We start from the raw sequence: 17,437 nt of genomic DNA, 5'->3' as shown, positions 1-17,437 counted from the left end.
ATGTTCCTGCCGGGACGGAGGGGACAGACTGATTTTGTTGGCATGTTCCAGATAAATCTTCACTTTGAAACCAACTTCTGAAAAAAAAAAATTAAAATTTTTTAAAAATCTGCCCTTCTCCCAGTTATATTAATACCAGGACGCAGAGCCGAGGAAGAGATTTAGAGGTGCGTGCTTTGCATGCTGCTTCGGCAGGGAGTAGTGACCTGATATTGGCTGATTTCCAGATCTACAACCGTTTATATCATGTTCAACAGGCTACTGGCAAAACCGGCTTGTCTTGATCCGGGACCACCCTACTGCAGATTAACATGTTTAGTGCCAGGAAGATGGAACTTTCTATTCCAATTTTTTTTCCATTTTCTTATTATTTTCATTTATTTACATTTACTTTTTTTTTATTCTGCTGGAGTTTTGTCTTTAATTCATATGATGTTGCAAAAGAAAATTAGTTTCTTGAAACAGCGCCCCTCATGGCTATAGGCAGTGACTGGTATTGCAGCTAAGTTTTTAAAGGGTTTTATACCGTATGTTTTTAAAATTGGTTGTTCCAATTTAGGAAATTATCCCAATATACACAGGATAACAAGGAGATTGGGGAGGATACAACTGCTGGGACTCTCACAGATCACGGGAGCTGGACCCCAAGAGATTAAAAGAACAAAGCTGCTCCATTCATTTCTATGGGAACAATCAGAGATTACTGAGGGTCCAACTGCTGGGACCCCCATGATCACACAGGATCGTGGAGATTTGGGGAGGGTCAACACTGCCGGGACTCTCACAGATGACGAGATCAGGACCCCAAATGATCAAAAGAACAGCTGCTCCATTCAATTTTGGGGAACAGTCGTAGATTGATGAAGGTTCAACCCCTATGGGGGTCCCATTCTCACCAATTCATATGATGTTGCAAGAGAGAATTAGTTTCTTGAAACAGTACCCCTCATGGCTATAGGCAGTGACTGGTATTGCAGCTAAGTTTTAAAAGGGTTATATGTTTTAAAATTGGCTGTCCCAATTTGGGAAATTATCCCATATACACAGGATAACAAGGAGATTGGGGAGGATCCAACTGCTGGGACTCTCACAGATTACGAGAACGGGACCCCAAGAGATCAAAAGAACAAAGCTGCTCCATTCAATTCTATGGGAACAGTCGGAGATTGCGGAGGGTTCAACTGCTGGGACCCCCCACGATCACACAGGATTGTGGAGATTGGGGGAGGTTCCAACTGCTGGGACCCTTACAGATCACGAGAGCGGGACCCAAAAAATCAAAAGAACAAGTGCTCCATTCAATTTTTTGGGAACAGTCGTAGATTGCTGAAGGTTCAACCCCTATGGGGGTCCCAAACTATTCAATAATATGGGAGTGTTGAATATAGCTGAGCACAGCGCTCAATTATCTCTGGCCTTTAATAGACAGTGAGTAGTAGTGCCGGAGATAGGTGACTGTGCTCAGCTATTTTCAACTATTGTATATTATTGATTGGGGAAGAACATGTGTCCTGCAGCTCTCAACCTTAGTGAGAATGGGACCTCCATTCTCGTGGGGGTCCTAGCAGTTGGACCCACAACAATCACCATGTTATCCCTTATAAACCCTATAAACAAAAGTTGCTACAACCCCTTTAAGCGGAGACTTAACTTGTAACTTTTGGGACTCAGTGCAAAGTCTATAGCAAGGCTCCCAACTATAGAGGACTGGGACCATCAGTGCATCACATGAATAAAATTATTTAGAATGGTGTAATTCTTTATTCAGACTGCGGGGGAGCTGCAGGAAAATAGAGCACTTCCTGCCAAGCTTCCCTTACAGCATTGGGAATCTCAGTAATTGTATATTTTATGATTAACTCTTAGTCAGGGACCCTTCTAACAAAGAAGTGTCAGTCCATAGTGGACATCCCCTTTAAATCAGATTAAAAACGTGGGCACTTGTAAAGAGTGAGTGAATATTTCTTCATATACTCGGATATTCTGCGGTGTGTCAGAGACTTCTGAATACATTTCCCGTGGTTAATGGTAATATTTCTGCTTTTTCTTTGGTCTTCGGTAGATAAACCACATCTTTCCGTGGTTAGCCACACTGCGTACTAAAGTGAAAGTCTGCGTTGCAAGTAATAGCAATCTGCGGCGGTTACATCGAGTGATTTTTTCCTGACTGCGCACCAAATAGAAAGTGGAACATTTCTGCCCCGCGCCACTTAGGGGAGGATAATAGAAGGAGCAAAATAGATTTCTCCTAATACGATATTGACTCTTCTGGTTGGCAGAGATGAGCGGAGACTTTAATGACTCCAAACTTGGAATATATTTATATATGTTTCCTAGTTCGAGTCCATGTGACCCCTGAGTCTCCCTGGGTGGGCTGATCCATCATCATACACCCCATACCCTAATGATGTCACCTGCTTCCTCGTGTCACTGTAGTCAACTCCTAATTGTCACTAACGACCAGAAATGGATTTTAGATCCCTAGAAGATCACTTTCCCTAGTGAATCCGGAAGGGAGAGCAAAGTACCTTGCCTGGTAGGGTACAAGGGTATAATAGTGCTATGGCAGTGGACTTAGTTTTTGCCCTTTGGGTATAGTATAGCTTGGGCTATAGATCATAAGCAGCAAACTTTGTAGAATTGTGCCATAATAGACACTTATCCCTATCCATGTGGATATTATGGTACACACCACATATAGTTGGCATATATCTCCAGATGGTGCTCACTAAATCCATGTTTGGCCCATAGCAATTCATCCTGACTTGTACCCACTCAACCAAAACCAACCCCCATATACATGTACAGGTAGGTTCTACTAGGTGTGTCTATATTCTAAATGACCAGGAGGGAGTAAATTGTTGCCAGACATCCCTGCCCATCTCTTCTTTACCCTAACATTATTCGTCGGAAGGGGTGGATTTGGTATTTCTGTGGGACAAATAAAGTCTCATTATACCTCTCAATACCATGTGCTGTGTGACTTGTCACTTGTCCCCTGGGAGTGGCTATAGAGGAGCAGTCCCCCCCCTTGGGAAACTACTCCTCCATGTGCCCTTTTCAAATATATGAAAACACCCATCACTTGGCTTAGCGACGCCCCCTGCTCCTCTACAGCCAATCCAGAGTGAGGGGAGTTATTCATATATTTGAAAAGGACACATGGAGGAGTGGTTTCCCAAGGGTGGTGGGGGGGACTGCTCCTCTATAGCCACTCCCAGGGGACGAGTGCCTAGTCACACAGCAGATGCTAATGAAAGCTACAATATAACATATCTTGTTTTCTGTAAAACCTATTTTTAATACAAAACCACTTGGCAGTGTATGTACTATGCTCTGTGGGGACTTGGGGAGTGCTAAAAATGGCTCTCCTGGTGACAGGTTCCCTTTAAAGGTGAGGTGATTTTTCTAATTTTTTTTAATTTATTTGGTATCTAATAAAGATAAAACTTGTCATTGTCCTTACTGAAAAGACATTGGCGTTTTCCCCGTAACGCTGAAGGGGATCCGCCGCCGTTAGCTGGAGGGGGCGGAAGGCGGATGTGAGCCGCACACAAACACTTCCCGGGAGCCACTGATCTCATAGTTATTTGTTTTAAGTGAAACACATAAATCAAGGTCAGAAACTACTCTCAGAAATTCTCCATGTAATCCTGGTGTCATTGCCCAGGGCTGATTTCTCTAATAAGACATGGGAGCTTAGATTGTAGAATATTATATGGCAAGCAGCTATTTTCCCGCACGTCCCTTTAAACTCCGGTCCTTCTGAAAGTAAGAAAGTGTCTACCTACTGCTTCAGGGCTGGGGAGTGGCATGTCTATAGGCAACAGGCTTATTAGCCGAAAGTGTGACCTTTAAAGAACATTGACTATCACGTCTAAATAAAGGGATAGAACCTCTAAATATGGGGGGAATGGGGGTACCAGAGCCTTTGTTACAACATCTATTACATTTCTGATACGCAAGACAATTGGTATTACATTTCCATATTTAGATTTTCTTTAACTGTAGTTGAGATGTGACAAAGTCGCAGGATGGCGCTACATTTAACAGTAGCAATAAGACTTAGACCCGACTTGTACATATTGCCTGGTTGACTGCCGAGCAGCCAAACCAGCTAATAAATACCCCTAACAACTAGCCATGGCTATAATTGGTCAGGATGTCCCCCTGGTTAGATGTTAGGGGCCTCAACTTGCTGTATTGGCTGCTCAGCAGCCAACCAGGCAATATGTCTGGCCAGGGAGGAACGTGCCAGAACGCCAAACCCGAACCTACATTTCGGGCCTGCTCATCATTACTTGCAAGTTTTCCTACACTGCCCCCAGAGGAGAAATAAGGTATTACATGGTGCCTATTGCAATGTATGGACCTCCAGGTCCTCCAAAGTAGTAGAAGTTGCCCTCCAATCATATATAATAATATTTCTTTATTTATATAGCGCCTACAGATTACACAAAGCATGACAAATCAGTCCCTGTCCCCATGGGGCTCACAATCTAATCAACCTACCAGTGTATTTTGGAGTGTGGGAGGAAACCGGAGGAGCCGGAGGAAACCCACACAAACACGGAGAGAACATGCAAACTCTTTGCAGATGTTAACCTGGGTGGGACTTGAACCCAGGACTACAAGGCATAAGTGCTACTCACTCAGCCACCATGCCGCTCTATATGTGGGCCGATACAAGAAAAAAATATTGAAGATTAATATTTTTTAACCCTGTGCTATAGCTGTAGACATGAATCAGGACTTCTGCACCTAAAGTTAAAAATCCAGGCAGAACGATGCTAAGTCTAGTGCAGGTCGTAAGAGTGATACCACAGGATAGAGAATTTCAAAATATCAGGACAGGAGTCAGGCTCCGCCTCCTGGGCACATCACATTTATTTAGCATCTATTTAGCATGTGCTCCTTTAACTATAAATATTCAACATGAAAAATGTAGCTTTGGCCTCCGCTGTTACCTCCACACCCAGGGTTTTCTTTGTTTCCGGATATAAATAGCCTGGCCTGTTGCAAATAATTTTTTTTTTTCACAATGATGACAATGAAAATGTTTTTAACCCGTATGAAGAGGTGACATCATAGGAAGCTTCAGGGCTTCAGAGCTGCGTTCATTCACCGTGACTTGTTTCCCAAAAGAGTCTCAGGCCAGACAGGTCTGACGTCTTCAGCTCTTAAAGGGAACGGGTCCATAAGGTCATTGACTTTAATGGGGGGGGCATCACCTACTCCCTGCACATCGCAGGAGGAAGTTAAAGGGTCTCTTGTCACTTTGTTCTCAGGATTTTGGATCAGCCATTATGATGGAAATGTTATTAAACCTATAGAGATGAGGAGTTACCCTTAAAGGGAACCTGTCACGAGATTTTAGCCCTTTGAACTACTCACGTAGGGTATTGAATGTTTTTTCTATAATTCCCTCTCACATGTGAAATCTTGCTATTTTACCTATAAAAAAAATGTCCGACAAAGTCATTTGGAAATGAGCAGTGAAGAGTCATTTGTCCCAAGATGAGTCACTTTAAGAGGCTGCAGGGGAAGAGTCATTTCAGACAGTCTTTGGTTCTATAGTATCTAGAAAGTTGGTTTCAAATTAAAGATAAGAATCTCAACTTTCAGATTGCACCAGGATTGTGATTCTGTGATCTACAGAACCGGAGATACAAATAGTTTAAAAATAAAATGCAGGAATTAGATTTTTATCTGCAGTTCGCTATGTTTTTAACTGCCTGTATCTCTGGTTCTGTAGTTCCAAGGGTGCACCAGCCGTGAGGCGAGTTGAGCCTCTCGTCTCAGACAGCACAAACTGAAGGCAGGTGGGGGCAGTCACATGCTACAAAGCGGGTCCTGACAATACAACATTGTGCCTCTTCACACCTGAGGTGTGAGGGTCGTGGGTTCAAGTCCCATCCAGGTCAACATCTTCAAACAGTTTGTATGTTCTCTCTGTGTTTGTGTGGGTTTCCTCCGGGTCCTCCGGTTTCCTCCCAAAACATACTGGTAGGATGATTAGATTGTGAGCCCCATTGGGGACAGGAACTGATTTGGCAAGTTCTGTGCAGCGCTGTGTAATCTGTGAGCGATGTATAAATAAAGAATTATTATTAAGAGATTTGTTATAGGGAAATTGGAAAGATCTCACATGAAAGGGAATTCTATCCTAAGGGGGCCACTAGATTAATATGGTGACATTTTACCTATAAATAAACAATTCATAGAAAGTTCTACATCATGTTGCACTTTTACAATTTTACACTTTTAAAATCTCTGCTTGCTGTCAGTGAATTGATATAATTCCAGTAAGAAGAATCACACATCTCAGGTGTTTTACCTTAGATTATGGTCGGAGAACTCCCTTAGTGTGCAGCCTCGTGCCAGTTATTTGCTCTGTATCTTAAGTGAGGGTGTTTTATTATCTTTTGTCTGGAAAGCCGGACTCCGTCACTCACTTGTGCCTCCTTCATGGGAACCAGGATCAGTCTGGTGCTTACGGCCCTTTCTGCAAACACGGATAATATGTCAATATTTATGATTCTCACAGATATTTTGGGCCGAGATGTAAATCAGCTTTATCTAAAAGATCCCTGTGCCCTGGCGCCATGCCACAGAGGAGGGCACCGGGCAATGTCACATCATGTCTCCACCCAGCATGGTCTGCAGGAGATTGGCATCTCAGGCCATATGGAACAGATCATCTATACTATTTATTATGTAGGGATATTATCCTATGGGCGTTCCCTAAATTTCCTAGGTGTGAAGGGGAAGCATCAATCCATATTTGGAAAAATTACCATAAAACACTGGAAGATCTAGTCTTCTCCAAGATCACCAAGATTAAAAACTTCTGTTCTGTGTATGCAGCTCATCTGCAGAGCTATATATCTCCCTGACTACAGACTACAAGTGGACCCTGTGCGTAGTCTGATCCTGCAGTTGAGTGTTACTTTGCTCCCTGTGTCTATCTATTCTTGATTTAGACCTGTCATTGCAGGTACACAGCTCCAGTGCAAACAAATGTGTTCCCATGGTTGCATACCTATCCACAAGTTGTGTGTTAGTCGTTGAGCTTCACAATCCATAAGCAGTGATGGTGCTGCACCAGAAATAAGGCAGCCATGTTTTTCTTACATTTGTGCACCGCCCCTTTAAAGTAAACTCTGCTTTTTGTAAACCTTCAAATCTGCTCTCCGATTGGATAAGCCTCTACCTCAGGCTACCTATTCACTAATGTGATGTTTGCATAGCAGAAGATAGTGACATAACTTAATGAAGACAAAATGAATGTGGAATGACTTGTGTAGGTGTGTCCATATTATCTACATGACCAAAGTTCAATTACAAGTTAAACAGATGCGAGGATATAACCTAAAGCACTAGAATCCTTCTCAGGCTGGTTTTCTCATACAAAGCTCCAAATTCTCATTGAACCACGTCCAAGGCCCCTGAACTACCTCATATCAGTCCAAGCCTTCCTCCGTAACTTTCTACAGATTAGTCTATCTCTAGTAGCTGTAGGGTGCGGGACTCATCTCTTGTGGTTCTGGGTATGAATCTAGTGGCTGTAGGATCCAGAATTCATCTCTACTGGCTCTGGGTCCAGTGGCTGCATTCATCTCTCAGAGCTCTGGATATGGGTCTAGAGGTTGTAGAGTCTTTTACCCTTCTCTAAGAGCTCCGGGTCTAGTGGCCATAGAGTCCTAGATGCATCTGTAGGGGCTCTGGATCTTAGTCTAGCAGCTATAGAGTCTGGGACTTGTGTCTAGGTTTTCTGGATCTGGGTCTAGAGGCTGTACAGTGAGTAACCCATCTCTAGTAGCTCTGGGTCTGGAGGCTGTAGAGACTAGAAGTCATCTCTATTGGCTCTGGTAACTCATGCTCTGGGTCTAGTGGCCATAGAGTCCAGGATGCATCTCTAGTGGCTCTAGATCTTAGTCTAGCAGCTGCATAGTCCTGTACATGTGTCTAGTGGCTCTGGGTCTAGAGGTTGTAAGGTCTGTTACCAATCTCTAGTATCTCTGGATCTGGGTCTAGAGTCTGTAGAGACTAGAAACCATCTCCAGTGGGTCTCGGTCTAGAGTCCAGGATTCATCTCTAGAGGCTCTTGGTCTAGGTCTAGTGACAGTAGACTCCGGAACTCATCTCTATTGGCTCTCGGTCTAGTAGATGTAGAGTCCGGAACTCATCTCTAGTAACTCGTGCTCCGGGTCTAGTGGCCATAGAGTCCAGGATGCATCTCTAGTGGCTCTGGATCTTAGTCTAGCAGCTGTAGAGTCCGGGACTTGTGTCTAGGGGTTCTGGATCTGGGTTTAGAGGCTGTAGAGTGAGTTACCCATCTCTGGTAGGTCTGGAGGCTGTAGAGACAAGAACTCATGTCTATTGGCTGTGGGTCTAGTGGAGTCCAGAACTCATCTCTAGTAACTCGTGCTCTGGGTCTACTGGCCATAGAGTCCATGATGCATCTTTAGTGGCTCTGGATCTTAGTCTAGCAGCCATATAGTCCTGTGCTCTTGTCTAGTGGCTCTGGATCTAGAGGCTGTAGAGTCTGTTACCAATCTCTAGTATCTCTGGATCTGGGTTTAGAGTCTGTAGAGACTAGAGCCCGTCTCTAGTGGCTTTTAACCTATTGGCTGTAGAGTCTGCGACTCATCTCTAGCAGCTTTGGGTCTGAGCCAAGTGGCTGTAGAATCCAGGACTCAACTTAGTGGTTCTGGTTAAATTTAAGGTAAAACAAGGTCAGGTGTTTTGTCCTCAAAACATGGGGATTGTATAATCTGATACTGTAAAATTTAGGAACCTAAACACTCAACTGCTCCATAATTTCTTTGTACCCCACTTCACTATACCTTCCATATCAGAGGTCCTAGGTTTAAGACCCAGTAAGCACATAAGGATGACCTGTTACATTGACAGGCACCTCGGGAGCAGTGTGACAATGCTGGGCATCTTCTCGCCCGTCAACAGAAGGGGCAAAAAACTATTCTAAAAATTCTTAAAAACAAATGTTTTGTCTAAAAGTCTTGTGTCTAATCGTCCACCTTTTTGTCTTCATTTGCAGGGAAGAGCTTCACTCTCACCATCACAGTCTTCACCAACCCTCCTCAAGTGGCCACCTACCATCGAGCCATCAAGATCACAGTGGACGGACCTCGGGAACCAAGACGTAAGACAATTGAATGTAAATTCTTACGTATTGTGTATTTTGTACGTGATACTTTTATGTGTTGGGAGCTGCCATGTTATAGCACAACAAGATCCTCCCCGATCCCCACTGATTCTATAGAACGCGGAGATGAGTTAAACTTTTTATTGAGAATGATAAAGTCATGAATGGTGTAGACAATCGTGATGGAAGACCATCAGCAGAATGAAGGGTCCATTGAACTTATGTGTCTTTCTGATGATTGGTGGACTCTCACCAGTCAAACATTGATCAATGGTTTATCCCTTTAAACGCCATCCAACAAGCTTTATTGCGGCTGAATATTGCAGGATGTTTATTTTGCTTTTATATACACATCAGAGGATTGCGTTCTAGCTATACCTCATGTATGATTTATAACTCTGGATTACCCGGCTCCAGGTTGGCACTGGCATCTTTTTCCATTGGAACGCCTGCTCCTGTGCCAAGTACCCAGATGCATCTATTGTTTTTACTCCTATATGTATATGAGAAGTAGAGGAAGACAATGGACGCCTTGTTACTCTACATCAGCTAATTGCGGGAACAGACTCCTGTCTGCATTTTCTTGGTTTAGACACGTATCCTGCTCGCTTTGTTGTGAAAATCGGGGCAGGTGTGTACTCGGGGCGTAGTGGATTCTCACATATATACAGTATATCTGGTCCCTAGGACCCCCAACCATCAGTTGTGATCTACTGGGGACACCAGAAACAAGTCTTCAGTTTCCCCACAGCACTCCCGCAGGGGAAATTAAGTACTACACACCTTTTAATTTAATGCATATAATGGGGCAAATTGGGGGTCATTTACTAAGGGCCCGATTCGCGTTTTTCCCGACGTGTTACCTGAATATTTCCGATTTGCAACGACTTTCCCTGTATTGCGGGTTTTTGGCGCGCGCGATCGGATTGTGGCTCATCGGCACCGGCATGCACGCGACGGAAATCAGAGGGCGTGACCGAACGATAACCTGACGGATTCGGAGAAACCGCCGAATTTTTAAAAAAAAGTGTTGCGGGATACGCGCTTACCTTCACCCAGGATGGCTCGGTGAACTCCAGTGCGTTCCGATGCTCTTCAGCACAGCAGCGACACCTGGTGGACGTCGGAGGAACTGCCTTAGTGAATCGCCGGAAGACCCGAATCCACCGCAGAGAACGCGCCGCTGCATCGCGACTGGGCCCGGGTAAGTAAATCTGCCCCATTTACTTACCCGGTCCAGTCGCGATCCCGCGGCGCGTTGTCCGACGAGGATTGGCGGCATTCACTAAGATTGTGCGCCCGATATCCAGCAGGTGTCGCTGCAGCGCCGAGGTCCGTCGGAGTTCACCTTCTTCTTCCCGCTGCACGTAAGTGCTGATCTTGCGACACAAATCGCTTTTTAAATTCCGCGTTTTTTCAGAATCCGTCGGGTTGTCTGCCGGCCACGCCCCCCAATTTTTTGTCACGTGAAAGCCGGCGTCAATGCGCCACAATCCGATCTCGTGCGCTAAAATCCCAGGGCAATTCAGCGCAAATCGGAAATATTCGGGAAACCCAACGAAAGTGCGGCGTTCGGACCCTTAGTAAATGAGTCCCAATGTCCGTGTCATGTCCTGGTGGGCAGGGTACTCCAAAGAGAAAAACTCTTTACAATCCTTGCTGATCAATGAGATCTTTGCTCTTATAAGGTATTTAAAATAAGTTTTTCGAACCAACCCATTGAAGCTAAATAGTAACTTAATAATATGAAATATGAAAGTTCATCAACTTTTTTTTCAGTTCCTGAACCTCAGATCTTTAAATAAGAAAATGTTTGTTGTATTTGTAGATGGAAAACCTGTTCAGGACGATGACTTATCACAGCTGGGAGTTTGTCACAGTTGTAACCAGTCTGTGGCTAGCTGCACATCATAGTGCCGGCTCCCCATGATCCGGTGATATATTGTCGTAGGATTGAGAGCGGCTGCAGGAGAGCTGCATTCATCTTATAATTCCCCAGACCCCACTAAAGTGTATGAAGTATTAGAAGACTTCCGTAAACTCCGGCCTGAATGTTTTTATTAAACACTGCTTTGGCCTCGCGCCACAAGCTTCTTTAAACCTTCGTTAATCAAAATGCAGCTAATCATATTTAGGCTGGTGGTCCGTGGGGCTAGGAGCTGTATTACAGGGGAGAAGGAAATCATAGAAAGGGGAGATCCATGGTACAGACTCCACAGGGAATATCTATGGGGTTCTGATTGGTTGAACTGCCCTCCCCCATACCTCTAACTACTCCCCCCCAAAAAAAAACCAATCTACCCTCTGTTATTCTTCCTGGCATTATTGTAAGTGGACGTTCCAACTCCTCCAGTTAAGGGAGTGTCTCTGCAGATGTCAACTCTGATTGGACAGTGTCTCACCCCACTCATAAGGAGTATGGTATCACCCATTCCACAATTTCCGGGAGGAATAACAGAGGCGTACTTCTAAGAACATAAGCAAAAACATTTTAATTTGGGGAGGAGTATAGTATTTTCTGAAACAGACATGTCAGGATTGCGGACCGGTCCATTTTTTGAGTAGTTTGTAAATAATACAAAGTTCCATTTAGCTTTATGGAATATCCCTTTAAATGTGCAATATAGTAGTCATTAGACTCAGGAGCCCTCGGGAGGTAAATTTAATCTCATAGACCCCCTGGACGCCCCTCCACCGGTGACACAGCGCTGAGAAATCCTCTATCCGCCTGATGACCGTGACTCACGCAGGTAACCGGAGAAAGCCCGGCTCTATGTGGGTGGCTCCGGGGCTTGTTCCTTTACTTCACCTCTCGGCAATTACTGTGCACTTAATAAGTATGTATAACTCATCATGTATGAGGAAGAGAGAGCTGCGAGGACAACAACAGATCCCTAATCCTCACCCAGCTTAGTACCTACCCGCCGGATTAACCCCTCCACTGCCAGAGAGATAACTATCGCAGAGCCTATTTACATTGACAATATTTATCCCTATTAGGGTATATGAATTAAATAGAGGCTTTCCCCAATTCACAGTTAATGATCAGACCAAAGTGCTATTCCATGATAGGGGGCGCCGTTGAGCCTGGTGCACCCTGCTCCTGCTCCTATACAAAGGCCACTGAGCAAGATATTGAACGGTCAATAGTATTTGGCCGAACCCTTTATACATTTTTTTGGGGGTGGGGGTGGGGGGGTTGGTTTAAGTGTTATAGCCAGTACCACTTGGAAGGTGATACTGCATGTAAAATGTAGTATTACATGACTCTTGAGATGACTATTGAGATGAAAACGGGAGCCACTGCTAAGGAGCCACTTTCCATTCTTAGTCATGGAAAGGGTGTCCTAATAGACCAAATAAGTAAGGGTTTTTTGTGAAAGAACTCCATTAAAGGGGATGTCCTAGAAAGAGCACTTTTGTGTGTAGGGGTTAGACCACTAGGAACCTTAGACCTCAGTTCTTGTAGTCAATAAGAGTCCAAGAAGTTGACCCCTAGAGATCAGGAACTTAGGCTGTTAATAGAAGATAAAATCATGTGCAGTTCAGGTTTCTTTAATCAGAACTTTTTACGACTTCTAGTTCTCTACACTCTTTGATAGGTATCACTCTACTGATTCCGGCGCAGTTGGATTTTTTTTTCTATACCCCACCATTCCTGAGAAATCACTGTTGTAAGTTTGGCGCCCAATATGATACTTTGGGTTCCTACAGTCAGATGGGCGGTGCCAGACTACTCTGACACTACTGTAGTCAAGGACCACCCACCTAGCCTACTAACAATACTGATTACTCCGCAACGGTGAGGGCTAGAAGAAAAATTCCAACTGCGTTGGAATCAGAAGAGCGTTACAGAGTTACAGAGTTGGAGTTGATTTAAGTAGTGAAACCTCCTCATTTCTAGGACTTACTGTATCTTCTTTTCATACTCTGAGTCTTACCTTGAAAAGCAGCCAGAATAGGTCTTACCCTGCGCGGTATAATTATACTCAGACGCTATAAATAGGAGATTCTTTCTAGTGAAACTACAGTTTAGGATCAGAAAACAGACCATCAGAGCAACGCGGAGGAATGTTAATTTCATACTGCGGCCACCGCAATAACCTCTAATCTGAGGTAATAACTGGCTGAGAGGATGGAGCCGTGTTCTGATCTGCTCCTTTTTTATCTAGTTTCTTCAATCCTATTGCCCAAACTTGCAGCCTCTCGGATTGGCGGCTATACTCGGCGATGTTGTTTGCAGCAGGTTCGAGAGCGATGAGTCAAGTGCCAAGTGTCGTTCTAACTTGGTGCTGTTTTCCGAGTGATTTGCTGACTACTCCACAGTCATCAGATACATTATCTTATAATCCTCCCTAATAGTGCGCTGGAATGTTCTTTGGTATAAGCGGCATCTGGGGAGAGATATATGTGGAAAAACATGATGCTTTTTACGGTAAGGGCTGTTGGGGATGAAGATCCGAAGATTTGTCCAGGAAAAATGTTTTCATTAGTGTATATGAAGAAGAAACTACTGAGAACCTATTATAGATGTCAATCATGAGAACATAAGCTCCGCCTCTTAGACCTGGTCACATGACATGTTCTTTACTGTACTCTGTGTCAACTGATCACCACGAGCTATGGAGATTTGTAAAATCTTATCTTTGTGTATGTTGTTAGTAGCAGCAGGACTGTGAAATATGGATTCATATTCCAGGATTGTAGCTGGGCTTAAAGCGCTCCAGTGCGTTGGTGTGTGACATCTCTTCAGTGAATACAGCACAGGAAGGAACTAGGGAGTAGTTAAATGCAGAGATAAAAGAACACAGCAATGTGAGGACATGCCCCAGTGCTTCAAGATCAGCAACAACCGTGGAATATAAATCCATATTTCACAGTCCTGCTGCTACTAAAAATACACACCGGAGTATGATTACACACCTCTCTAGGGACAATACCTAACACTGGTTTAGATATGGAGTGGAGGGATAATGCTGGTGCAAATTTTCAGTTCACTGTCCTAGGCCTTTATGTAAAAAAAACAGTGCCAAAGTAGACAGGCGTGCACACACTAGTACTTCTTGGGGCACATGACTTAGAATTAGCCAGCCCTTGCTTAACTTACAGAGGTTAAAGCCATACCTCTGCTTTATTTACAAAGGATAAAGCCATGCCCAGGCTTAACTTACAGAGGATAAGGCCATGCCCCTGCTTAACTTACAGACCATAAAGCCATGCCCCTGCTTAACTTACAGACCATAAAGCCATGCCCCTGCTTAACTTACAGACCATAAAGCCATGCCCCTGCTTAACTTACAGACCATAAAGCCATGCCCCTGCTTAACTTACGAAGAATAAATCCATGTGCCTGCTGAACTTACAAAGAATAAAGCCATGCCCCTGCACAATTTACAAAGAATAAAGCCATGCCCCCGCACAATTTACAAAGAATAAACCCATGCCCCTGCACGGCTTTGTCCCGCTTAGCTTACAAAGGATAAAGCAATGCCCAAGCTTAACTTCCAAAGGATAAGGCTATGTGCCTGCTTAACTTACAAAGGATAAAGCTATGTCCCTGCTTAACTTATAAAGGACAAAGCCATGCCCCTGCATAACTTACAATGGATAAAGCCATGCCCCTGCTTAACTAACAAAGAATAAAGCCATGCCCCTGCATAACTTACAATGGATAAAGCCATGCCCCTGCTTAACTAACAAAGAATAAAGCCATGCCCCTGCTTAACTTACAAAGAATAAAGCCATGCCCCTGCTTAACTTACAAAGAATAAAACCATGACCCTGCTTAACTTACAAAGGATAAAGCCATGCCCCTGCTTAACTTACAAAGGATAAAGCCATGCCCCTGCTTAACTTACAAAGGATAAAGCCATGCCCCTGCTTAACTAACAAAGAATAAATCCATGCCCCTGCTTAACAAAGAATGAAGCAATGCTGACGACCACATGGATGGATGACACGTTACAATTTATCTGATGATTATAAACTTGTCCATACTTGGACAGATTTTCATCCACTGTGACTGAACAAGCAGAGATCCTGAGCTCTTATCATCATTATAGCAAATGCTATGGTCACAGGTTGATATTAGAAGGACCCTGGCCCTTTAATAAAAATCTGCCACCTGATCTTCCAGCATTTTGGAGTACTTATCATTGACGTCAATTACAGATAATACACAATATTGGCATGATACGTGATACTGTGTTCTTCCCTGGTCACCAGGATGTGCCCGTCATGGGGCCAAGAGGCTGTTGTCTCAAGTAACACGTAGAGATGGACAAATCGCTTCCTTCTGGATTTGCTGATTTATAATCAATTGATGATATCCTACAATCAGTCTTGGAGCAGTGGTCTCCAACTTGTCGCCCTCCAGCTATAAGCTGACTACAACTCCCAGCATGCCCCATGAGCCATATACCGCGGATTGTACTAAGCTGGAGACCTACTACATCAGATCGATCATCTCGAAGTGTTGAGTTTACCCACAGAAATTTAAAACAGCCCAAATCTAGCTGCTCTTTACTGGTTCAAATTAAGTTTCCTGATCTGGACAACCCATTTGAAGGGTTTTTCCAGCCATTCAATATTGATGATCTATTATTCTGATTATTGCATGTACAACCAATATTGCTACCAATCATCTGATATCAGCAGCTGCCAGTTCCTTAACTAAGAAGTACGCTGCCGAAAATTTGACATCTCCATACACTTTGTAGTGGCCAAATCGGGTTACTGCAGCTCAGCTCCCATTAACGTGACGCAGAACTGAGTTACAATAGCTCAGTATGGCCACTAGAAAGTGTATGGAGCTGTTGCTTGAGGCATTGTACAATGTGTATCTCTGGTGCTTGATGCCAGCTGGTGACATTTGGGGTGGTAGTTGGTGTTGGACCCTTCACCAATTTGAAAATAAGGCTGGAGGACTTTTTTTCCATTCATGGCCACATTATTCATGACCCTGTCTATAAATACGGTATTATAATACACAGCAGCCGCTATAACATGGGCTTGGCCTTGTTTCCCCGTGTAAAAATGCCTGTGGTTTCAGGGACTTTTAGGCACAGCAGCAGTTTTCCTGTTGTTTTACGCTGGGTTTCTGAGCCACAACCTTAACATATAAACCAGCGGTGTGAGACTCGGCAGCAGAGAGGTCCAGCGTGTTTCTCCTTAAGCCCCCTGTGCCACAGGCTGCTCTCCATAACCTTGTGCACCTATCTGCACCATCTAGCCACAAACAGCTCCCCCTGACCGCAACGCTTCCCTACTGAAAATTAATACTGCTTGATTCATTTTGTGCAGCTCGCGCATGGCCAAAGAAAACAGTCCAAAGAATAACTCGCTTGTATGCAGCTTGGAAGGATCTCAGAGGCCTTCGGTTTCATAATACCATACAGTAGCTTTACTATATCTCCGCCGCAGCTGTGGAGGAAAACTTGGAGAGCAGAGTGCTGCGAGGCAAGGCATGAGCACTTGAATAACTCGTAGGCATGTGTAAAAAGCCTGGGGGAGGTTGAAGGGTTCCCAACTTTAGTCTATTCCTTCGCTACGCTAAAGATCTCTGCTTGCTGTCATTGAAATCCCTCTACGTACCCCCTGATTGATACCAGGAGATCTAACTTGGGGCCCCTCTTGGGGCAGATTTACATTAGTGCACCGTTTTACACCCTTGAGAGGGGACGGCCCAGCTTATGTTGGAATCAAGGACATATATGTTACAGAGAAGGCATATGGGACTGTTAATGGGGCGTGAATAAGATGATGCCCACCATTGCTTAGTTCTATACTGGTTTGCATATGGGACTGTTAATGGGGCCTGAATAAGATGATGCCCACCATTGCTTAGTTCTATACTGGTTTGCATACTCTTCCACCAAGAAACTACACTTCGAGGTAATGTGTCCAGTTGTTGGGATCGGAAAAGAAGATCCCTTTCTCTCGTGAAAGGCAAAATTGGGCACCACAGTGGAATCTTTGGTTTTGGACCATTTTGGTAGAAATGGTCTAACATCTGGCAGTAGGATGGAGACCTGCATTAGGGCCTTCTCTTCTCATAGGCCACGTTTGATCTTTGGTTTGGGCCCCTTTTTGGTAAAATTGGAGTAGAGAAAAAGACGTGCATTATGGCCTCCTCTGATAGGTCAAGTTTGATCTTTGATATGAAACTCCTTTGGTCAGATAGGTTAATTGGAAGTGGAAGTGAAGAAGAATACATATGTCACCCTTCTCTGTTGGGTTCTTTGATGGAAGGCCAAGTTTTATCTTTGG

General features: G+C 44.1%; 1 protein-coding gene across 5 annotated transcripts in view; it reads left to right on the top strand.

Moving 5' to 3' along the window:
* Window positions 1-17,437, top strand: part of RUNX1 (RUNX family transcription factor 1) — a 180,587-nt gene that overhangs the window by 120,561 nt on the left and 42,589 nt on the right. For 3 of the 5 annotated variants that reach the window (XM_072138719.1, XM_072138722.1, XM_072138721.1), the window contains one exon: window positions 9,062-9,181. In XM_072138719.1, the coding sequence (XP_071994820.1) occupies window positions 9,062-9,181 (120 nt within the window). The remainder of the gene's footprint in view (window positions 1-9,061; window positions 9,182-17,437) is intronic. The other 2 variants (XM_072138723.1, XM_072138720.1) reach the window with 1 other exon arrangement.

Source organism: Engystomops pustulosus, chromosome 2 (assembly GCF_040894005.1).
Source record: "Engystomops pustulosus chromosome 2, aEngPut4.maternal, whole genome shotgun sequence".
NCBI lineage: Eukaryota > Metazoa > Chordata > Amphibia > Anura > Leptodactylidae > Engystomops > Engystomops pustulosus.
This window is presented reverse-complemented; position numbering and strand designations above follow the sequence as displayed.